Source organism: Epinephelus lanceolatus, chromosome 21, assembly GCF_041903045.1.
Source record: "Epinephelus lanceolatus isolate andai-2023 chromosome 21, ASM4190304v1, whole genome shotgun sequence".
Classification (NCBI taxonomy): Eukaryota; Metazoa; Chordata; class Actinopteri; order Perciformes; family Serranidae; genus Epinephelus; species Epinephelus lanceolatus.
The window spans coordinates 3,142,501-3,166,947 of record NC_135754.1 but is presented as its reverse complement, the minus strand read 5'-3'; the positions used below and the strand labels follow the sequence as shown (position 1 = coordinate 3,166,947).

General features: G+C 39.6%; 2 protein-coding genes across 14 annotated transcripts in view; one reads left to right on the top strand and one right to left on the bottom strand.

The window, feature by feature from the left end:
• Positions 1–24,447, top strand: part of rbfox3a (RNA binding fox-1 homolog 3a) — a 1,467,330-nt gene that overhangs the window by 389,142 nt on the left and 1,053,741 nt on the right. For all 10 annotated transcript variants that reach the window (XM_078163425.1, XM_033611789.2, XM_033611787.2 and 7 more), the window contains one exon: positions 17,338–17,399. The gene's annotated coding sequence lies outside the window, so the exon portion shown is untranslated. The remainder of the gene's footprint in view (positions 1–17,337; positions 17,400–24,447) is intronic.
• Positions 5,215–15,734, bottom strand: LOC144459420 (uncharacterized). Of its 4 annotated transcripts, XM_078163387.1 has the most exons (8): positions 15,665–15,734; positions 14,768–14,875; positions 14,020–14,397; positions 13,561–13,621; positions 9,698–10,658; positions 9,342–9,509; positions 8,989–9,084; positions 5,215–8,586 (listed from the first exon to the last, which is right to left on the bottom strand). In XM_078163387.1, exons 5-8 carry the CDS (start codon positions 10,049–10,051, stop codon positions 8,263–8,265), a joined length of 942 nt encoding a protein of 313 aa, XP_078019513.1. In that variant the 5' UTR covers positions 10,052–10,658; positions 13,561–13,621; positions 14,020–14,397; positions 14,768–14,875; positions 15,665–15,734; the 3' UTR covers positions 5,215–8,262. The 4 variants fall into 4 exon arrangements, with proteins under 4 accessions (XP_078019513.1, XP_078019516.1, XP_078019515.1 ...); XM_078163390.1 differs by lacking the exon at positions 8,989–9,084; XM_078163389.1 differs by lacking the exon at positions 13,561–13,621.

The window sequence follows — 24,447 nt, the reverse complement described above, 5'->3', positions numbered from 1 at the left end:
CAACTGAACATGTGGCCCATTTCATAGATAACACGAGATATATATATTGTGTATCGCCGTTCAGCCTGAAAATACCCAGATATGAATTTTAGTCCATATCACCCAGCCCTACTATAAATGCAGCTGTAGCCAGTATCTCACTATCACTATCCTCATCCATATTTTAAGAACTTACAAATTATATTCAGCCACAAATAAAAGCCAGAAAAGCTGGAAATCAGAACAGATATACAGAGAGTTGTTGCATAGAGATGATACGCTGTCTTATGTAATTGCATTTGTGTGAATGTGAACCAGCACATTTTTAGAACATTTCAAAATGTTTCAGCTTGTCTTATGAACGTTTGCTCTGTTAGGACTTCTTTAGGACTATTACCAGTAGCTCAGTTGTTTTTTTTACACTGACACAGTCTCCGCTGAATTAACTTTACCATCCATCTGGACAAATAAAAAGCTGCCTCCACCCATTCTATAGGGACCTGGGGCCTGTATCACAAAGCAGGATTAATGTCTTAGCGAGGTAACTTCAGGGTTAACCCTGGGTTTTCGGTCTCACGAAGCCGGTTCAGTTCTTATCGGGGTAGATCACCATGGTAACTTACTCTGAATGGCTATCCTGCTCCGGAGCAGGGTAAGTTCAGGGTTGAATCTGATCCTATAAAAAGCACCACCCACTGGCCAATCAACTGTTCGGAAAAAAATGACTCCGCTGACAGAAATGCAGCCCAGTCATGACGGGAAGTTTAATTCATTTGATTGATTTTGATTTTAAAGTTTATTTTGAATATTAAAAAAGAAAAGAAAGCAACAACAGACAATGAAAAGATTGTTCAAAAAGGAGTGGAAAGAAGTCGAAATTTCATCCCACCCCTTCATAAGAAAGAAACTGATAATTTGCGGACACTTAATAGCACCATTAATTAGTGCCAACATTTTTTTTGTTGGAGGAAATGATCCCTGTTAAAGATAATGGGCCTAAATTGACAGCTTTGCTGCTGGAAATGTGGAAAGTAGCCTATCATGTCTACACTTCATGGTGTCTGAGGGATTTTCCTTTTTGTTTTTTAAAGAGGGAGACTAAGTATATTTTTGCACAGCTGTTAATTTCTAACACAGCTCAATATCAGGATGATTTTATTCAGACTGTCAGTTTGGTGTTGATATGATTTAATTGTGGCATCAGCTTTAAGCTTTATTGTAGCATATATAACGTTATGACAAAGAAGACCAATTTATCAGATGCAGTGATGTTAGACGATAATTGTAATACATGCAATTCATCTGCGCAGCATTGATTTCATGGGATTCAAGGGTGTGATCAGTGTCAGATGTACAGGTACAGGTACTGTAGCTACTTGAACCAGTGATGAGTAATTTAACCTACACATAATTTTATTTGCTACCTTGTTTTGTCTTGATTTTTCCCTCTCTCCTCCTCTATTTCTTCTTTCCTTACCTGTTTTTTTTTTCTTTTCTATTATGTGATTTCATTGATGTTTTGACAGGGGAATTTCCTTGATAAGCTTTTAGTGGCTTCTAACCTCTCCGGCACTTTTATTTTTTTTAATCTTGTAAATGTTATACTGTCTGTTTTTAACTTTATGTGCAAATAAACTAATCTAAATTAAAACTAAACATTTTTCATCCCGTTATGCGTTGCCACGCATGTTTCCTCCTCCTGCAGCTGCCACGGTGTTGGCCTTTTCTGTAATGTTGCTTTTCTCCTCCTCATATTTTAGTAGAATTAATCTCTGATCCTCACGAGAAATACTTTTTTTTTTTTTTTCCTCACATACGGCGCTCTGTGAGGACGCTCAGTGAGGACGCTCAGTGACACTCAGTGATGCTACGCTTCTCTCATGATTGTGATTGGTCCGCTGCGTGCGCTGGGTTGAGTTACCGAGTTGATATCCAGCGTCGTGATACCGATTATCCTGATTGCCATTGTTAGGGTTAGTCAACCCAGGATAGGTCTGCGTAACCCAGGAAAGGTTGATCTTGCTTCGTGATACAGGCTCCTGCTGTATACAGTATGTGTGTGTGTGTGTGTGTGTGTGTGTGTGTGTTGGAGTATGTTCAGTGTGATGGGATCTGGAGATTTGTGGTGTGGTCTGCTTGATTATCTGCATGTTTTCTTATTTCAGATTCTGAATTGTTGCTGTTGCACTGCTCCTCAGGTCATCAACCTCTTTGAATGCAATGCCTTTGGGACAAACACACAACAACATCTCACCAGTGAAAACACATACACATACACACACTCAGGCACAGTTTGGAAGGCAGCAGCGGTCAGAGTTGAAATAAGGACAGTCCCAGAGGTCTGTCACTGCAGCATCTTTTGTATTTCCCCCAACCTTACTTTGTTTTTCTCTCCTCTGCCTCTGTGGTCCACAGTTACCATGGAAACACAGTTTGACATTATATGTTCCACCAGGGAGAGTTGCATCTCCAGTATTTTTGTCTCCTCTCCCCTGTTATTGAGGGACAAATATTTTAATTGCCCAGGTTTAAGGGAGAGACGAGAAGAGAGCAAGTGGCTGCCAGCCGTTGGTGTAGCTGTCTGTATCTGTTTAGTAGAAATTCTTTTGCCATGGATCACCATCTGTCTGGCCGGCTGGCTGGCTCCACACTGATTTATAGACTCAAATTCAGTTTCAGTTGTAGCAGCCATTAGAGCTACACACAAGTGTTAACTTATGATGAACTGACTGTTCTAAATGTACTGTCAAGCTGAGAAGTGTTAATGTGTTTATTTGTGTGTCATGGATTCAAAAACGTTCCATTGAAACCCATGGTGACAGAAAGCCCTAACAATTACTCAATACTTATCATGTGATGTGTTTAGTGCAGCTTGACAAAGTCCTGACAGCAAATAAGAAGTCTTCACAGGTCCTTTCAGACCCTACCCAGAGGAGTCTGACTCAGTCAGACACACTACACCCCAACTTTCAAAATGGCGACCACCCATGACCTGCGTTTAGGTGGATCCCTCATGATAAATCAAATTGGTCGAGATTGGTTCCGTAATTGCACTTTTTTCAAGCCAAAGAAACAAATGGGACCATTTCCAATAAATTAAAAATAGAATCTGATGTTGCACCTGCCTATAATGTGTTTTTTTTTTTTTTTTTTTTTAAATCAGGTAAATAATTGCTGTATCTCTCGTTAATGTACCTCTTACTACTATACTTGGTAACTAGTTAGGTAGTCTTAGCAGCTGGCTTCAGAAAAACAATAGCAAAGATAACCTGATTGGCTAGTGTTAAACACTGGTTGACATACCTAGCTAATGTTAAACACAATAAGTTATAAGTTACAGGGCGGCAGTAGCTCAACATCGGTTGGGAACCGAAGGGTCACCGGTTCAAGTCCCGGGCACTGCCGGGGTGCCCTTGAGCAAGGCACTGAAGCCCCCAACTGCTTGGGGCACCCAACTAAGGCAGCCCCCTCACTCTGACATCTCTCCACTTTGTGCATGTATAGATCCTGTTTGTGCATGTGTGTGTATTTCGGACCTGTGTCTTAATGACAACAGAGTGAAAAAATTTAATTTCCCCTCAGGGGGTTAATAAAGTATATAAAAATTAAAAAAATAAAATAAAATATATATATATACAGTACAGGCCAAAAGTTTGGACACACCTTCTCATTCAATGCGTTTTCTTTATTTTCATGACTATTTACATTGTAGATTCTCACTGAAGGCATCAAAACTATGAATGAACACATGTGGAGTTATGTACTTAACAAAAAAAGGTGAAATAACTGAAAACATGTCTTATATTCTAGTTTCTTCAAAATAGCCACCCTTTGCTCTGATTACTGCTTTGCACACTCTTGGCATTCTCTCCATGAGCTTCAAGAGGTAGTCACCTGAAATGGTTTCCACTTCACAGGTGTGCCTTATCAGGGTTAATTAGTGGAATTTCTTGCATTATCAATGGGGTTGGGACCATCAGTTGTGTTGTGCAGAAGTCAGGTTAATACACAGCCGACAGCCCTATTGGACAACTGTTAAAATTCATATTATGGCAAGAACCAATCAGCTAACTAAAGAAAAACGAGTGGCCATCATTACTTTAAGAAATGAAGGTCAGTCAGTCTGGAAAATTGCAAAAACTTTAAATGTGTCCCCAAGTGGAGTCGCAAAAACCATCAAGCGCTACAACCAAACTGGCACACATGAGGACCGACCCAGGAAAGGAAGACCAAGAGTCACCTCTGCTTCTGAGGATAAGTTCATCCGAGTCACCAGCCTCAGAAATGGCAAGTTAACAGCAGCTCAGATCAGAGTCCAGATGAATGCCACACAGAGTTCTAGCAGCAGACCCATCTCTAGAACAACTGTTAAGAGGAGACTGCGCGAATCAGGCCTTCGTGGTCAAATAGCTGCTAGGAAACCACTGCTAAGGAGAGGCAACTGTTTGGGCCAAGAAACACAAGGAATGGACATTAGACCAGTGGAAATCTGTGCTTTGGTCTGATGAGTCCAAATTTGAGATCTTTGGTTCCAACCGCCGTGTCTTTGTGAGACGCAGAAAAGGTGAACGGATGGATTCCACATGCCTGGTTCCCACTGTGAAGCATGGAGGAGGAGGTGTGATGGTGTGGGGGTGTTTTGCTGGTGACACTGTTGGGGATTTATTCAAAATTGAAGGCACACTGAACCAGCATGGCTACCACAGCATCCTGCAGCGACATGCCATCCCATCCGGTTTGCATTTAGTTGGACGATCATTTATTTTTCAACAGGACAATGACCCCAAACACACCTCCAGGCTGTGTAAGGGCTATTTGACCAAGAAGGAGAGTGATGGAGTGCTGCGGCAGATGACCTGGCCTCCACAGTCACCGGACCTGAACCCAATCGAGATGGTTTGGGGTGAGCTGGACCGCAGAGTGAAGGCAAAGGGGCCAACAAGTGCTAAACACCTCTGGGAACTCCTTCAAGACTGTTGGAAAACCGTTTCAGGTGACTACCTCTTGAAGCTCATGGAGAGAATGCCAAGAGTGTGCAAAGCAGTAATCAGAGCAAAGGGTGGCTATTTTGAAGAAACTAGAATATAAAACATGTTTTCAGTTATTTCACCTTTTTTTGTTAAGTACATAACTCCACATGTGTTCATTCATAGTTTTGATGCCTTCAGTGAGATTCTACAATGTAAATAGTCATGAAAATAAAGAAAACGCATTGAATGAGAAGGTGTGTCCAAACTTTTGGCCTGTACTGTATATATATATATATATATATATATATATGTATATATATATATATATATATATGTATATATACATAAAAAGCAGTCGTCAGTTGAGAACTTGCTTGACAGCTACGACATAAGCACAGATGAACAGCATCATTTCATTCAGCCAAGTGACTCTAGTGATCTGACAGAGCAGAAAACTCTGGTGAGAGGAATGGAGAAGGTGTGTGCTTAAAGGGAAATTTCGGTTTATTTCAACCCGTCTCCTATCGTCCTAAATTTGTTTCAAGTGACTAGTGACATAGAAATAATGTTAGCTGTTAGCCTAGATGCAGCCGTAGCGTCAGACCTGTTAAAACGTAAGTGAACGGGCATACCTTCAAGTGCAAAGTTAGTCCACTAAACAAGCTTTTTTTCCACAAAGACCGCCTCATATCGTTAGGATAGATGTCAGAGAACATATATAAAACAACATGTAAACGTGTTGTCTTACCTTACCGATGTGCTGCTATGTTTGTTTATCCCTCTAGCTCTGCTTTCCAAAGTGCGGCCGAAATATATCTCGCCAGCTCTAGATAAAGCCCAGCTGGATACTACACTGTAAACCCGAATAAGTTCAGAATACTCAAAACTTTTGTGGAAACCGATTACCTCAAAGTTTTTGAGTAAGTAAGTTAGAATATTTAAGTTTGGTGTACTTACATATTTTACATCATTTACACTCAAATAGTACTTGTTATTTAAAAAAAATTTGTGAGTGTCCTGTACTTAAAACATTTGTTTTAATTTGTATATATGTTTTAATTTCTTTGTAATTACTTGTTATTATGACATAGTACTTAATTGATCAACATCTTTAAACTCAAAAAATATACTGGTTAATAACCAAAAAGATAGTTTTACAAAGCTCATAAACTAATATTTTTTTTAAGTTCAGAATACTCAAATAAACTTCTTCACACAAATGTAGAATATTTCAATGTTTTTTATTCAGATTTTATTCTTTTTTCCAAACCACTTTGAATAAACACACATCTGTATCCATGGGCAACTTGTAAAGACTGGCCAACAACATCTGAAAATGTAAACACACCCCGTTTGCATATCATGAACTGTCAACATATATACATCCACACATACATTATATAAAAACAGATTTGTATGGTTATGTGTAAATCACTGCAAATGTTTAAATGTTTGTATAAAAGCATTGGGAACTTGTGCTCAGTGTAAAGGTATGGCCTTTCAAAACAGTATCTTCAAGTTATTTTACATCTATGGCCATTCAAGGAAATAAATAATTTGAAATGAATAAAAAATAAATTAAATAAATAACCAAAAAGTAAATATCAGGATATCAGATAAAAAAAGTAAATCCAAAAATAAAGTCAAGTCATTGCACATGAATAAAAAAATAAATCAAACCAAAAAGGAAATTTATAGATTTAAAATCTATGCCTTTTGAAAAGAAAGGCCAACAAAAACACCGTTTCTCCAGGTAAATGAATTAAACACACCCTTTTGGTGACTTGTTTTTCTCCTGCACTCACCGTGGTGCATTTTTGGAATTTAGTGTATATCTGCATAAGCAGAAAAAACAACCTGTTGAATAACCCTCTTGTTGTCCTCCTGGGTCAAGGAAGGAAGAAAAGAAAGATGGAGGAAGGGAACAGATTGGATCATGGCAGGAAGAAGAATGTAGGGAAAGAAGGGAGGTAAGAAGTGAAAAGGATGGTGGGAAGAAGGAAGGGAGAATGGAAGGAAAGAAGGATGGGCAAAGTGAACAGATTGGGTCAAGGAAGGAAGAAGAAAAAAAGATGTTGGGAAAGAAGGGTGGGAGGGAAGAAAGAAAGAAAGAGAAAGAAAGAAAGAAAGAAAAAGAAAGAAAGAAAACAGATTGGGTCTAGGGAGGAAGAAGGAAAGGAAATGATGATGGGAAGAAGGGAGAAAAGGGAAAGAAGGATGGAGGAAGGGAGGAACAAAGAAAGGAAAGGAGGGATGGAAAGACAGAAGGAAGGGAGGAAAGAAGGACCATTCAAAACAGGACAACAGGCACATCTTAAATCAATGTAACAACAAACATGCCGTCAACATACAGGTAACGTCTACATTGTAAGCAGGTCATTTTTCAAATGTTTAAATATTTGTATAAAAGCATTGGGAACTTGAGCTCAGTGTGAAGGTATGGCCTTTCAAAACATCTTCACATTATTTTACTTTATCTATGGCCATTAAGGAAATAAATAATTTGAAATGAATAAAAAATAAATTAAATAGCCAAAAAGTAAATCTAAGAATAAAGTCAAGTCATTGCACATGAATAAAAAAATAAATCAAACCATAAAGGAAATTTATAGATTTAAAATCTATGCCTTTTGAAAAGAAAGGCCAACAAAAACACCGTTTCTCCAGGTAAATGAATTAAACACACCCTTTTGGTGACTTGTTTTTCTCCTGCACTCACCGTGGTGCATTTTTGGAATTTAGTGTATATCTGCATAAGCAGAAAAAACAACCTGTTGAATAACCCTCTTGTTGTCCTCCTGGGTCAAGGAAGGAAGAAAAGAAAGATGGAGGAAGGGAACAGATTGGATCATGGCAGGAAGAAGAATGTAGGGAAAGAAGGGAGGTAAGAAGTGAAAAGGATGGTGGGAAGAAGGAAGGGAGAAAGGAAGGAAAGAAGGATGGGCAAAGTGAACAGATTGGGTCTAGGGAGGAAGAAGGAAAAAAGACTTAGGGAAAGAAGGGAGGGAGGAAAGAAAGAAAGAAAGAAAGAAAGAAAGAAAGAAAGAAAGACAGACAGACAGACAGACAGACAGACAGACAGAAAACAGATTGGGTCTAGGAAGGAAGAAGGAAAGGAAATGATGTTAGAAGAGGGGAGAAAGGAGGGAAAGAAGGAAGGGAGGAACAAAGCAAGGAAAGGAGGGATGGAGAGACAGAAGGAAGGGAGGAAAGAAGGACCATTTGAAACAGATTGGGTCAGTTTGACCCAGGAGGACAACAGGCACATCTTAAATAAATCTAACAAAAAAATGCTACATCATACAGATAACGTCTACTTTGTAAGCAGGTCATTTTTCAAAGCGAGCAGAGCAGGTTTCAGGGGTGCACCATCATCCAACCCCATTACAACCTTTTGTATGAAGGTGAAGGTGCCAAGTAGCTTCTTTGGGTAGTCCAAATGCAGAACATACACCAGGCCAAACAGTAACACATATGCATCGGCAAACGTGGCAATGTCCCTGATGATGAATTCATCTTCCACCACAATGGCTGTGGATACGGGACTGAAGTGAACAGGAGATGCACTTCTTTCTCTGACCATCGTGACAATGGCAATGGGTGTGTCCCCGATGTCTGGCTCCTCTGATTCCTCAGTCTGGAAAATGCAAAAGTACACTGGTAACTATTTCTGAATACTTATACAGCTGCCCATTCAAAAATTAAGTATACAACTAAGTATTACACAATAACAACAAAGATAAGTTAACCCCCTCCACTAACACCCCCACCCAATTCAGGTTAAGTGGCTCAACTAGAAAATTTCCTCTCAGAAATTTAGAGAAATCCCTTGGACCTCTGCTGGGGGTGCCATCTTAACCTGTGAGTGTGTGAGTGAGTGAGTGAGTGACTGACTGACTGTCTGATGAGAAAGAGAGCAGTGAGTATGTGATGGTGAGAAAAATAAGCCCTACTTACAATACCAAGGCACTTCAAAATAGCTCCAATGGTAAAAGGTGATTAGTGATGAGATCTTTTATACAAATATATTAAGACTTACGTTCCAAGTCTTGAAAAACTGTGTGTCCTCTTCCCGCAGGTATACTGAGAGAGCACGAAGGGCCACAGTGCGTTTCATGTTGATATCGTGCACATCCTGGGTGGATAAACAAAGACACATGTGAAAAAAAAACAGGGGCCCTTTGCTGCCGACATACAGTATGACTCAGTGTACTAAATATGTACATGTTACAGGATAACTAATTGATTTAAAGTTAAAAGTGAAGGACTGCCCCTTGTATAGTAGTAGTATATAGTAATGATGGTGGTAGTAGATGCTTACAATCCTGGGAGCCAGCTGTTCCATGTGGATAAAATTTAGACAAAGTCCATTTTAGCTTTTTTTCAACTCACCTCAGTTTCATAATACTGTAGGATGTCTCGCAGTGCTCCTGCCACCCTGCCAGTACGAGCTGCCTTCTGTCTGTAAAGTTCTATGAGCTGTGGAATGTGCCGATCTAGTTCAGAATAAAACTGGTTCCGTAAATTTACATTGGTGATCCTGTGGAACTCAGCACAGACCTACAAAACAACATGGACACACAAAGTATGGGAAAGACAGTAAAATACCAGAGGGAAACACATCATAATCACATTTGATGGGTGCACTATCTTTTTAAAATGAATAGCCAGTACAATAAAGATAGTTGAAGATGAGCAGAAAACACTTTGAGTCTGTGTATTATTGTTTTTGTTATTATTATTTTTACCTGTGATTGGACCTGAAGGGCAGGCCATCTCTCCAGAAAGTCCTTCACCAATGGGTCTCCCTGAACAATTTCCTGACGACGAAGTGCAAATGTTGTCTGCATGAGTTTCTCTATTGATTGTAGGTTTCTGTCGGCTCTATCAACTTCAGCTTTCATCTCTATTCTCATTTCCTCCAAACTGTCCTCGTTTTGTCCTCTTGGGAAGTTTGGTAGAAAGTTTACTTCAGCCCTTCTGGCTTTTTTAATGTTCGAGTGGGGATGTGCTTTCTCAGGATTATTCCTGCTTCTTTTCCCTGTATTTACGGACACCTCCTTGCATCCAGATCTTGCCAGCCTAGTACGATAATTGCCCATTTTAAATTTCAGGCTAATTTTCCATCCGTACCACCCGCTCGCACTCCCCGGCTCTTTCAGACATGGGTGAGCATTAATCTTCAGCTGCCATGCCTACATCCCTGTCGCTTGGGTACGGTTTAAAAGAGTACATTAAGGAGGCCATGTTCTCTAGAATGTTGTGTTTTTGTGCTCTGCTTAATTTTAGATTCTTTCCAGAGCTCTCAAAAACACTGTTCCCCTCTTGCAAGACATGTTCAACTTCATACGAAAAAGTTGGGACAGGGAAAACATCAGGCCATGTTTTTTGCCGTTGGCTTACAGGCACATGAGGCAGGATATCTGTGTCTGAACTAGCACATGAACTTAGATCACTTTCTGATCTAACAACTCTAAGCGTGCCCTTCTCTGGCAGGTCTTCTACATCAACCAAACAGCAGAGCTCTCCTCCGAAGTCCGGATCCTCATACTGTAACGTGAATTCAAAGTCCAGCTTCGGCTTAACTTTGTCTTTCAAGATGCCGATGAGCTCATCAACTGATGTTGGCCTCTCATTCAAAGTCACTTTCACAGCCACATCAGTGGCTATGTAGACACGAAGAAGGTACTTTGGGGGCATGGCCATCAGCTGAAAATCAAGAGAGAGAACAGTTATCAAATTTTGTAGGGAATGAAACAACAAAACTTAGTCTAAAATATCATCTTTACACAATCAAAAACTTAGAATGAAAGAATTTAGACATTTACTTTCATCTTGAAATAAACTCACTGTTCAGCTGCTGTGTAGTTATTTTGAGCACAAGGCATGAATTACTTTCTGTTCAGCTGTATGAAGCGCTTGGGTGTCAACAGAAGTTGTCCTTCAACATGGTACGCAGAGAGCGGTAAGCTGTCATTAAGCTCTAATATGTTGTTGACTGTTAAATTTCCAGGGTAAAGTTTGTACGATCTCAAGTGCTCAATGTAACATGACTTGTGTTCCCTGCATAGAAACATTACATGACTGTTAACAAGTAGGATCTGCTCAATCCTGCTAAACTGAGGCAGTCCTCCCTCTTGTCCCACAGATACAAACCTCCCAACATCATACATGGTGCCATCCAAAGTAATGTTTGACATGCTGTATATGACACTGCTGTCTGTTTTTTGTCTAATGTACTGTTGAGCAACATCTGGAAGGGCTGAGACCAAGACTGAAGAGACATTTGATGCCTGCTGGTGTGGTTTAAAGAATGAGGGTGCACTGAGGTAGTATGCTACCATGTCTGATGCCGTGTTGCTAGGGTTTTCAACCATTCTTAAAGTTTTGTGTATCGTGTATTACACGCTTGAAAAACCTATGCTTTCCTTCGAATCTCATCGTCCACAAATGGACAAGGGGTCCAAAACAACGTATGAGATCCGGGTAATGCTCTATATAGTGATGCTTAGGAAGCAGTCTGAACTCAGGGAAAACCTCCTGAAGCATTTGTCTGTGATCCTGAATCTTGGTCTTCAAATACTCAATAGATTCATCATCAAATGTTGGGGACAGGACTAGTTCGACAATATCTTTTAAATCCATCAATATAGTCCAAGCCCCATCTCCATCAGGAACTGTATGGCCTATCATCAATGGCAGTAGTCGCAACAATGTGCTGTTTTCATGACCATTACCACCGATTGACCGCTTTCTGGCAAAGGTCTTTGAAATTGGCCGTGGTCTGTCAACTTTATCTGAGTTTTCGTATTGAAATGACAAGATTTTTCTGTTTAGTCCCTCAAGAGTAAAGTATTTAAGCCTTATCATCTCCTGAATGCAGATGGCCAACTCTACTGGCACAATGCCCTCAAAAAGGTCATGTAAAATATCAGGTGGAAAGCCAGTGGTTGTGTGAAAATGCTGTAAACTCTCATTCAAGACACAATCCCCTTTGACACCAACTGCACTTTGACTCTCATCCCCTTGCATAACAGCCAGCACATTATGGTCATGACTGGCTTTGGTCCTCAGACAAAATTCACTGTCTCCAACTTCATGAGACTGAATCTGGTCTCGTGTGGCATTGCAAAAACGGCAAATGTGTCCTGCACGGAAGGATTGCGTGAAGCCTGCCAATGCGTGTGCTGCCAGGTTGTCAGACACAACACAAAGAACAGTACCTTGAACTGACTGGCCAAGAGACTCGATGAATACACCGTCTTGTTCAAGAGTGCAAAGGTCTTGTAACAAAGGACGGAGAACTGTTTTGTATCCATACTTCTGGACATCAGGGACCTTACAAATTGCTGCTAGCTGAATAACATGCAGCGCTGATCTGTATTTAAGTGGTAGATCTGCAAGCACCCAGTAAACTGAGCACAGTTTGTGTATTTTTCTTGAAGTGCCTAAAGGATTGGCAATTTCAATATCATCAATGTACAATAAAATTGGCAGTGAGAGTTCTAAGGAAGACAACAAATTATTCTTTTGAAAATATAAACCATCTTGGTGGCTCGTGTAATGGCCTTTTTGTGACACCTTTGTTTCCTTTATTCTTTCCAGGATGTCTGTGTGTTTAAACATTTCCTGGATCACCTGGAGAATAGGGACATAGGCTACTCTGCATCCAGGCTCCAACTCATACTGCACTGGCTTCACAACAGGGAAATTTTTTTCAACAAATGTTTTTCTTCGTTTTTTAGTTGACATCTCCTCCCTTTAGTTGTGGCACTGACAAAAATATTTGTCTTCATAACCTCATTTACTAAATCATTCAGGGTAGCTTCAGTAATAGAGATATCATGCCTCTGTAGTGTCTCCTTTACAGTATCCCTGATGAGAGGCTGAGACAAGGAAAATATCTGACTGAGATGATCAACTATTTCCTGAGTTGCCAAGTCAGAAACGTGGAGAACAGTTTGCATCTTGAGGAATAATGAGGAGAGATTATGGCGCAATTGGTCTCTCAACTGACTGGAGTCACATACACTGTCATCCTCAGGATTATCAAATGAGTCTGCATGTTGGGATAGGGAATTATCTTCATAATCAAGGTCAGCAGCATTTACAGTAGCATTTTCTGCTGAAACTATCTCATCACTAAAGTCTGAACTATTTGCATGTATCCTACTTTTGTGTGTATTAAAAGAAGAATACACATTAGTGCTGTAGTTACAGTTTTTAAATGGGCATGTGATCGTCTCACGTTTTTTTAAATGGCCCCTTAAATGAGTGAACAATGTTTCTTGTGAGAATGGCTGTTTCAAGTTACACACAGAACAGGTAAAAGCTGCCCTTTCTGCTTGTGCCATGTCACTTGCACTGGGTCTACACACATCTCTGTGAAACCGTGACAGATGAATTTTCAAGGCATTAAAGGACAGAAATGTACAAATACAAGAGTCATGGAGACATGGTAGAGGGCTAACTCTAGAATAATGGCTGTGTTTCAAGCGATAGTGCCGGAATAACTGTGCCCGGGTGTCTGCAGACACAATACACAATTTGCACTTCCACTCCATTACTCAAACAAAAGTCGTCTTCAGTGTCTTTCAAGATCAATGTTTACCATAGAGGTTCTGTGCCATTAACTGCTCTCAGTGCTCTTCACTGGTCTAAGGTGTTTGATCCTGTGGGATGACATAAAAAAATAGTACTCTGAAACCACTCAAACAATGCAGTCCAAATTTCTAATTAGAATATTTTAGCTAGAAATAAATGAAGTAATTTATACATTTTAAAACACAGATTGTGAACCCTTTCCAATCTTTGTTAAATGCGGTGGACTAAGCTATTTATTAAGCTATTATTTTTCTGACAAAAAAGACTAAACAACTGTACAATGTAGCCTATAGTTAATCTAATCTCTTAACAACTAAGGATGGCATAGTTATTTCTTTTATCCCTTTAAACATAGAAAACAGCATTATCGGGCTCACCAAAAAATACAATTAAAAGCAAAGACAATTATCAGCAACATTAAATTCAATGGATACATCTTTACATCAAAAATGAACATAAACAATACCTTGTTTGCCAAGGATGTCTTGTGCTGGGTACCAACTTCAGCCAGCATGGGACAGACTTCAGCCGACAGGGACAGATTTCAGCCAACAGGGACAGACTTCAGCCGACAGGGACAGATTTCAGCCGACAGGGACAGACTTCAGCCGACAGGGACAGACTTCAGCCGACAGGGACAGACTTCAGCCGACAGGGACAGATTTCAGCCGACAGGGACAGACTTCTGCCGACAGGGACAGACTTCAGCCGACAGGGACAGACTTCTGCCGACAGGGACAGACTTCAGCCGATAGGGACAGACTTCAGCCGACAGGCACAGATTTCAGCCGACAGGGACAGACCAGCCGATAGGGACAGACTTCAGCCGACAGGACAGACTTGCCTACAGGGAAAGACAATTAATTAGTCACCAGTTAGTTCTCTCTCTCTCAACCACAGCTACTGGCACGCGAGAAACACAGAACAGGAAACCTGCTTTATTTTCAAAATAAAGTACATATTTTGACTATCTAATAAAAGGGATGGGAAGCTCCCTGGTAGAGATAGGAGATAATAACTAGGACATAATAACTTACACTTTTAAAGCTGGTTTGTGATTATAACATTAATATGTATCAATTCTGGTTGAAATCTGCATTATCTGGCTCACCAAAAAATACAGTTAAAAGCAAAAACAATTATCATCAACATTCCTGCCCAAACATTAAATTTAATGGATACATCTTTACATTAAAAATGAACATAAACAATACCTTGTTTGCTAAGAATGCCTTGTGCTGGGTACCAACTTCAGCTGACAGGGACAGGAGGGGACAGATTTCAGCCAACAAGGACAGACTTGCGGACAGGGACAGACCAGCCTACAGGGAAAGACAATTAATTAGTATGTCTGCCTTCTTGAAGTAAACAACTCCTTCGGTTCACCTGACGTTATCTGAAAAAAAAAAAGTGTTTTGTGGGATGTAAATAGTCTGAACAGCTTAACATTCGTCCGCTCCAATTATACACAAACGAGAATCCCCCCCTCCCCAAACAAATGTTAACTTTACCAGCAGAAGTAAATTTATAAAGAACAATACCGTAGACTGAAAATATGTATTGTCATTATGATTATTGCACTCAGTTCACGCAACACGTCCTCACCAAAGACCGGTAACGTAATGTTAACTATGACCGCGTGTTACGCTGAATTTGTAAACAAGTGCAAAAACTGTTCACACTGAGCAGCACCGGACTTGTCTGTATCATGCCTTTGCCACGTTACTACTACTACCGTTAGTACTAACATCGGACTCGTCTGTATCCACCCCACCCCCCACCCCCCACACAAACAAACACACACACACACCGTCTTCTTACTTCGAGTGGGAGGCGGCTTTACCGGGTCATACCGGCTTATTTTCAACCAAATGTTAACTTTACCAGTAGAAACACATTTATAAAGAATAAAAATAGCGTCGACTGAAAATATTTATCGTCATTATTGCACTCAGTTCGCAACACGTCCTTGCCAAAGACCGTAACTGTGACCGCGTTACGCTGAATGTGTAAAATAAAGCGCAGACAAACAAAAAAAACTATTTCGTTGTGGCATTTATACAATCAAACAACATGCAAGTCATTTTGGAAGACTTTACCCTTATACTTACAAGTTTTCTTAACTTCAGCAGTCGATACACTCCCCTCACTTCACGACCGCCATGTTGGTTTGATTTTGCCTCGTTCGGTCCTGCCAACGTAATGACGCACTGACGTCATTACGTAATGACGCACTGACGTCATTACGTTGCACGCCTCCGTGCATTCAAAGATTTTGAGTAAGATCGTGATGATCACTCAGACAATTTAAGTAGCACGAAATTATAACTGCATTCCTCGTTCGGAACACTTAGTAACTTAAAGTTGGGTTGACTTGATAGCGGATTTTGATTGTTGTTTCACAATACTTTTGAGTTAGTAGTAGTGTTCGGGTTTACAGTGTAACGTTACTCAAGGTGGAGGTGTCTCGTCTTCGGTCACATCCAGACCTTGATATATATGTATGTATGTATGTATGTATATATATTTATATATACATAGACATATCTTTGGGGGGCCTTCTTCCTGATGTATTCCTAGATGTTAGTTGCTTCATCCTGGACAGTGGCTCTTCGGCTCCCCTTGTTACGTTTAGTGTACAGTCTCAGGGTGCTGAGATGCACTGAGAGAAGATTCCTTATCTTGACATCAGTGGCCTCTATCTCCTCCTTTGGCCAGCTTATTATACCTTTGTACCGTACGTGTTGATGGCTACCTTTCCTTTCAGTGGACTTTTCAGGATCTGCCTTACTCTGTGTCATCTGCAATGCTGCCTCATGGTAGTTCAACCCCCTTGGTTTTGATTGACTTCCTTCTCTTTGACACCATCTGACCACACTCATCTAGTTCGAATGCATGTCTGTCTGTCCTGGAAGAGGGATCCCTCCTCAGTTGCTCTTCCTGAGGTTTCTACCGGTTTTTTTTCCCCGTTAAAGGGTTTATACATATATATCTATATATATCTATATATATATAGATATATATGGGGAATTTACAACTTTACAGCAGCAGGGATAGTGCAAACAGGAACAACACTGGTGTGCAACATATGAGTACGAATCGGCACAAAGAAACCGACAGGTCAGCGTAATAAGTAATAAATAAAATAAAGCCTAATAAATAAAACAACAACAATAAGTAAGTAGTAAAACACAGCAAAATATAATAAAGACAGTCTGAATGGCTGATTTCACATTATTGATGGAAGTATAGATATTGCACAGTTTAGCATATTAGATATTGCACGGTTAAGCATGTTCCGATCTGATTATAAGCAGCAAAAAATAAAAGCGAGATATAATAAATATAAAGATTTACATTATTGCACATATCATGTGGATATTTCACAGTTGATACATACAGATATTGCACATGAGTGATGATTGATTGTCCATAGTTTTAGTAAACACCTAAAGGAAATTTCTTCAAATTTGGCACAAACATCCACCTGGACTCTAGGATAAATTGATTAGATGTTGGTGGTCAAAAGTCAAAGTCACTGTGACCTCACAAAATCCATCTTACGCCATAACTAAAACAAATCATACGTTAATGATGACCAAGTTGCAACCTAGACACATCATCAGTGATGTCATGGCTACAAATTAGTCTGGACAGAAATAGATGAAAACTGCAACTTGATTGGTTGGTGGAGACATACAACTGCCAGGCGGTGATTCTATTTTTTTTTTTTTTATTGAACTACAGCATATTTTTAAATGTGTGTCTCTGTGTTTTTCAACAGGCTGACATCTAACTGAAGAGGCATCCAGACATCTCATCTGCTTTGCCGACATCCTAACATAAGTAGGTCTTTCCACTTCTACAACCTCTCGCAGCCTGCATTTAAATGACAGGGTAGTAGATGGAGTGACAAATGAACCACGCTGCACACTGTAGCCCTGCAGTTGAGGTGCTAGGTGTGTGTTGCAATTCACAATGCATTGTTGTTATCAAAGTGATTGTGCTGTAACTGAGGTAGCTGCTGTAAATGAATATTTGTAACTTCTGTTTCACAGAAGTGGTGGATTGAATAACCTCCTTTCAATGGAAAGTTTTTGGATTTATGCAGATTTTAAGGTGGTGGTTCACAACTGTAGCAAGGCTGTGGTCTGCAGAGTTTCCCAGTCTAAAAAAGCTTCAGAGCCTTCTTTATCTAGAAACCCCATAAGTGAACAAGGTAGTTTGGAAGGTGATGTTTTCACAACTTTATCTCCCAAAACTTTTTTTAATATCTCTAGTTTGCAGTTGCAAAAAGGAATGTTTCTATTGTTCAGTTTAGGTGACTCAAAGCATTTTCCTAAGATTAGGGAGATATAACTGAGTGGCCTTGGTTTAATATTGGAAACTTCTAAGATGATACAAGTCAGTGTTTTAACTATTCTAATATTTAAACAAGGCCCTTGTGTTTCAGATAATACTTAGGGACTATACTGTAGTTGTTCACAGCCCTTTAGATTCTTAAAGTTTCCCTTTCATTGGCTATCTTTAGTGTTCCAGGTCATCAAATATTGAGTCTTTGTCAAGCCCCTAAGCATCTCACAGTGATGCACACCCTTTAGCGGATCTATGTGATATACAGCTAAAATACATTGTAAAGCCTGATTGAGACTACACAACATGCTCATCCATTCCGACAGTCACCATGTCAGGTTACATGATAATGAAGTCATTAAATCTTGCTGTGATTTGGCCGACAGACATGACAGACTACACGTTGATCGACCACCTATCATCACTGGTCGTTTTTCACAATGCACATATTTTTTATTGTTACTACTGTTATTATTTCAGTCACTGTGGCTGTTACTGTATGCGAACTATGTAAGTCACTGAATTCTCCACAACAATTTCCTGTAAATTCTTCACAATAAAAGCCTTTTTTATAATATGAAGGGATTCTCTCCACCAAAATGATAAGGGGCTTTTAATTTTTAAACGGATACAGGAAGTGTTGAATTTGAAATAAGAGCATGACACATTCAATTTAACAGGACAACCGGGAGTAGATGAAAAGAAAAAATAGACAAATACAGAGAGAGCAGTAGTAGCTCACTCCATAAGGACTTGGGTTGGGAACCGGAGGGTCGCCTGTTCAAGTTCCTGTCCGGACCAAATATGGAGCGTGGACTGGTGGCTGGAGAGGTGCCAGTTTACCTCCTGGGCACTGCTGAGGTGCCCTTGAGCAAGGCACCGAACCGCCGGTGCCTGACTCACTCTGACACCTCTCCACTTTGTGCATGTGTGTGTCTTTCGGACCTGTGTGTTAATGACAAAAAGAGTGAAAAATTGACTTTCCCCTCAGGGGGATTAATAAAGTATATAAAAAATAGGCCTGTGTCTGGAAATAAGGGCCTGTTTCTAATGTAGTCTGTTTCAAATAAAGCTGGTACTCTCTGCAGTTGTGGTAAAGGCCCAGCCACTATTTGTTAATTTTATTCCTGTATATCCTTCATTATGAAGAAATAACATTCTTTGCCAGCTTGATGCTAATGGCAGTTCTCACCAAGTTACCAAAGTGTCTCTGCTGTATCACGCCATCATTTCTCCATTTTTACTCTGTATGGTAACATCTCTTGAGGGGTGTTTTTTATCATACAGTTGTCACCGGCAGCAGATCGCTCTGTGTTTCTATGGGTCAAAGTGACGGCTGTGGAAAACAAAAGAATGTGAGGTTGTGAGACATCCCAGATGATTCGCAATTGATTGCCTCTCATACCACTCATTGTCGTTCACGATCCGAGCTGACACTGTAGGACAGCCACGTCGGGCTATAATTGGGCTGATATTGTGTAGTCTTGCAAATAAGTAGTCTATGTTGGTTAATGTTGCGAAACGGTTGCAGCTAGGTTAAGCCAACAAAACAGCAAACAACTACTTGGTTAGGTTTATAAAAAAAACGATTTGGTGTTGATTTAAATAAGTACATTTGTTACGTAATGTAATGTGATGTTATTACATCACATAAATGAGTTTTGGTCTCACACAGGATGTTGGTATGTAAGTTATGTAACCTTGCATTAAAGTAACATTGGGTTGAAAAAACAGCCATAATTGATACTCTGGGAATAAGAATGGGTTGAAATCGAACAGTGCATGACAAAATTGTGTTCTCACCTAGGTTGTCTCTCCATTAAGGCTCCTTTAAATGCCCTTTACATATGAAAATAGACATGTCCATTTTAAATGTTGTAAACATCATTGCCCTCATACTTCCATGTGTCCTTTAGGTTGGCATAGATACAGCCAATAGATGGCACCAGAGAGTGGAGTCAGAAGTTTCACACAACAACAAACAAGGCAATGTCGGAGGAGGTTGTAATATTGTACCTTTAAACAGAGACTGCACTGTAGATAGTGGAGGTCTGTGCAGCCATTATATAGATCCAGACAAGTGGACAGAGAATTCATTTTTACTATGTTCATAATACTACACTAGAACTACACCACTGCACTGCCTGCACAATCTCTGGTGGTACTGCTTAATTTTTATCTGTAAGCTTTCAGGAAAGATGCACACATAAGACCAAAATGACCACAGAGTATGAACAACGTTCATAACATTCATAACGTTAACCATTAACGTTAATCATAAATGAGCCCTTAGATCAAGGATTCTGTATGTTCCTGTTATGAAAAAGCAGGCATAGTTTTGAATAGGCTTTGTTTAAAAGGAAGGAAATTCTCTTTATAATGTGCAGTGACTCAGCTAATGGCACTTGAGATGACAATCTACCTCCACTCTGTGTTTAAAGTAATAGTTTAGGTATTATTATTATTTAAATGATAATGACGTGTGAAGTCATTGCACTTAGGACGATGGTTAGTTCAGATGTTTCTGCTCAGAAAAGTTCACCTTGTTGGCTAGGCTCCCCCACAGCCTGCACAAGGTTCTCTTAGTTTACTTTTATTAAGAACAATTGAGGTGTTTGCTTTTAACTCTGCTTTTCAATAGAAAGTTTCACTTTGGGTCAAGCAAAAACATTCAGATAAAATAATTAACTTTTTCCAGGAAGGTGTTTTTTGTGGTGCAGGAACAGCACTAAAAGAAATCCTGTAAGAATGCCGCTGGCCTTGATAATTTAACAACTCTCTGAGTAATTTATTTTTCAAAACCCAGCATGTTTTTTCATATTTTTTTATTATTTGACTCACCTTGAAATGAATAGCCTTTCCTTCATTAGTGAGAGTGAAACCTGTGTGGATGTATTGAATATAGCCTCAGGTCACACTCAAATGAACCAAACCATATTAATTTAAGGTCTGTGAGTTGGTGTTCGGGGTTTGGGGGCTGGACTGTGTATGTGTGTGTGTGTGTGTGTGTGTGTGTGTGTGTGTGTGTGTGGGTGGGTGGGTGGGTGCGTGCGCGCGTGCATTTGTGCGTGTGCTCTGTGTGCGTGTGTAAGACAAAATGGGGTGGGGGGGGGGGGGGGGGGGGGGGGGTCAGAAATGCCTGTGGATGACTTGCCTTTTGTTCTTAGACAAAAACAAGTTTTCACATTTCAATTAATTAATCACATAAATATAGTACTGCATAGTACTGCAAGCTTGAAATATCACCTCAATGCAGAGCGTTTAGCAGCAAAACCCAGATGTCAAAGCTAGCACAGCCTCTGATAGTGCTAGCAGTAAGCCTCGTTGAGCCACACTCAACCAGGCGTTCAGACACAAACTGAGGAGATCTACCTGTGACTGACTGACTCCCTTGCAAAATAAATTGCAATGTACTGCAGACCAGCTTCGGTGGTCGAGGACGGGGACAATTGTGTCCAAAATCTAGTAGCTTTACCATGACACATCTGCCAAAATTCATTTTAATTGAATTTTTAAAAATACTTTCACAGCAAAAAATTATGTATTTCATTTATTAATCACAAATAATGTAGCCTAATTGTTTATTAATTATTATCAATTTGGTATTATAATAAATTATCATTATTGATTATTATTTTTTTAATTGCTTGACAGCTCTAATTTAAATGTTGTTTACATGACCAGCATTAAATTCAGAACATTGTCATATTTGGAATAGTAGGGGAATATTGGTGTGCATGTAACCGTAGCCACTGTGGATGACCTCTGAAATAATGGACAGGTATATGATGGATATCATGCAGTTTGATGACTGTATTGGTCTTCCTGTTTGGTGTGGCTTAAGTGAACTTAAAATGGAGCATCTCAGTCCCTGATCATATAGTTCAATTCCCCTCCCCTCCCCAACCCAGTCTGAAATATGGTACAAGTAACTGTTTGTGTCACTTTATTTAGTTATTTATACTTTAATTTAAAAGTATTCATTATGTTTGTAAATATATACTATTATGGGCGGCTGTGGCTCAGAGGTAGTGCGGGTCGTCCACCAATTGAAAGATCAGCGGTTCGATCCCGGGCTCCTCCAGTCTGCATGTCGAAGTATCCTTGAGCAAGATACTGAACCCCAAATTGCTCCCGATGGCTGTTCCATCAGTGTGTGAGTGTGTTAAAAACTGAGTAGCAGGTGGCATCTTGTATGGTAGCCTCGGCCACCAGTGTGTGAATGGGTGAATGTGACTCGTAATGTAAAAAGCGATTTGAGTGGTCAGATGACTAGAAAGGCGCTATACAAATGCAGGTCCATTTACCATTATTCTGTTGTTATAATGGCATTACGTTTGGTGAAGAGCACATTATTACTTGTTAAGGACTGAAATCCCAAAGTTTAGGTTTTGGGACTTGACATGTGACTTGAATGCAAAGACTAGAGACTTAATTCTGACTTGCAAAACAAAGTCTTGGTCCCACCTCTGATACTTTCAAGGTATTGCAAATCACTGCTATACAGTTATATTTCAGTATCAGCCCAGTCGCTAGAATAAAATATTGGCATTGTACATTTCTGTAAATAATGGATATGTTACATTCACTTATCATATCTTTTTGATTTGATTTGATTTATTTTGGCATAAAGACAGAAAAAGACAGTATTCCCAAGGATGACATGTTAAAGTGCAAGCACTTATTTCCAACATGGTCCTTGTTGTTGACAAGCAAACATATAAGACCAAAGACTAGACAGACTATCATACTAAGAAGCAACAAAAAAAGACACAAGTACTAAAATACAAGACAGAAAACATTAAACATAAGTAAATAAATAAAAATGGCTGGTGAATCTCAACATTCAATATGCTGCATTCACTTTGTTCCATAAAAACATCTTAACATGGCTTTTAAAAATCCCCAGTGAGGTTACAAGTTTAAAAGTGGCAAACTATTTCATAGCCTGATACCAGTGTATAAAAAAGTACTTGCGGCTGTACTATTGATTCTAGGTACTATACAAGATCGAACGCTGGCCCTAGTGCTATGGTTGTGCTGTGTGTGGACCATAGTTACATTAATGCAGAAATAAATGGGGGCATGTCCTTTTACAACATTAAACATATGATTTAATTTAAGCTGTTCCACTCTAAGACTTATTGGCAGCAGGCTGACCCTTTTAAATTCTTCCCTACCAATATGGGTTCTGGGGGGAGCATTCAGCAAATACCGGATCACATTATTTTTCATCACTTGTAATTTGTTTTTAAGTTTAGCAGATAATCTACAAAACCAGGCAGAACAGGCATAATCAAAGTGGCACTGGATCAGCGATAAAACAAGTAATTTCTTAATGGGAAAATCAAAATGCCTTGTCCTACGGTATAGGAATTTTAATTTACTGGCACACATGGCTAATACTTTGGCTGCAATAGTTTCACATGTCAATGATTGGTCTAATGTTAATCCTAAATATGTTACCTTTGATTGAGACACAATTTCAGCCCCGTTACGCTTGACCTTTAGAGTATTTGAATTTGGTCTTTTTGTTCCAAAAAGGATCGACTCGGTTTTACCCAGATGTATAGAAAGCTTGTTGTCTATAAGCCACTGGTTAACTGCCTCAAGCTCTTTGCTAAGAATATGCTCTATTTCCTTCACATCATTCCCTAGAGCAAGTAAGGCAGATTCATCGGCATATAAAAGAAGCTTGCATGCTGTAGCAACTGACATATCGTTAATATATATTTAAAATAATAGGGGTCCCAGGATAGAACCATGAGGCATCCCACAAGTTATATCCTGGGGACTGGAAATAGTACCTTCAACGTCACAGACTTGAGTCCTTTCTGTGAGGTAAGAAGAGAACCATTTAAGCGTTATTTCACTAAAGCCCGTACACTGCAGTTTTAAAAGTAATATTTCATGGTTGATGGTATTGAATGCTTTTTGTCATCAGTGTATCAGAATTTGTAAAATTATGTAGTCTTGATAAAGTCATTGTTCTTTGTTGGCATGATACACAGCAAGTGGAAGTCCAAATGGGGTGGGTGGAACCTAACCACGTACATGTGATGGCTAAATGTAACCACGTGTTTATAGGTGAAGGAAAAACACATCAAGTTGCAGTGTTGTACCAACATAGTGAGTTTATTTTTAATGTAAAGGAACAATGAACTTTCAACATATCTACTACTTATGAAACGTACAAATTTAACATATCCATGGTTTGCAAAAATGTACAATGCTAACATTTATTCAGGTGACTGGGTGGTAAGTATACATATTTCACTAAGTCTTGAAATGTAGCTAAATTGGCAGTTTTACATAACTGCCTAACCACTATAAAAATTAGATGGAAGGTAATTTCTTAACACCGAGAAAAGATAAGTTCTTTCTACCACAGCCAGCCTTGTCCCCAAGGCCGCCTTTAACTGGTCCAAAATGCTGCTGCTTTTAGTGACTGCTCATGTCCTTGAGAAGTCTCATGTGACGCCCGTCTTGATATCTCTGCACTGACTCTCCATGAAACTCAGAATTCATCTTGAGATTCCTA

Bases quoted from the DNA above. Each gene is read 5' to 3' on its own strand.
- LOC144459420 (XM_078163387.1), bottom strand. From the start codon at position 10,051: ATGGGCAATTATCGTACTAGGCTGGCAAGATCTGGATGCAAGGAGGTG. The intron at 9,510-9,697 runs GTAAAAATAATA...GTTGTTTTGTAG, and splicing joins CCCTTCAGGTCCAATCACAG to GTCTGTGCTGAGTTCCACAG. The intron at 9,085-9,341 runs GTGAGTTGAAAA...TTATCCACCCAG, and splicing joins TACAGTATTATGAAACTGAG to GATGTGCACGATATCAACAT.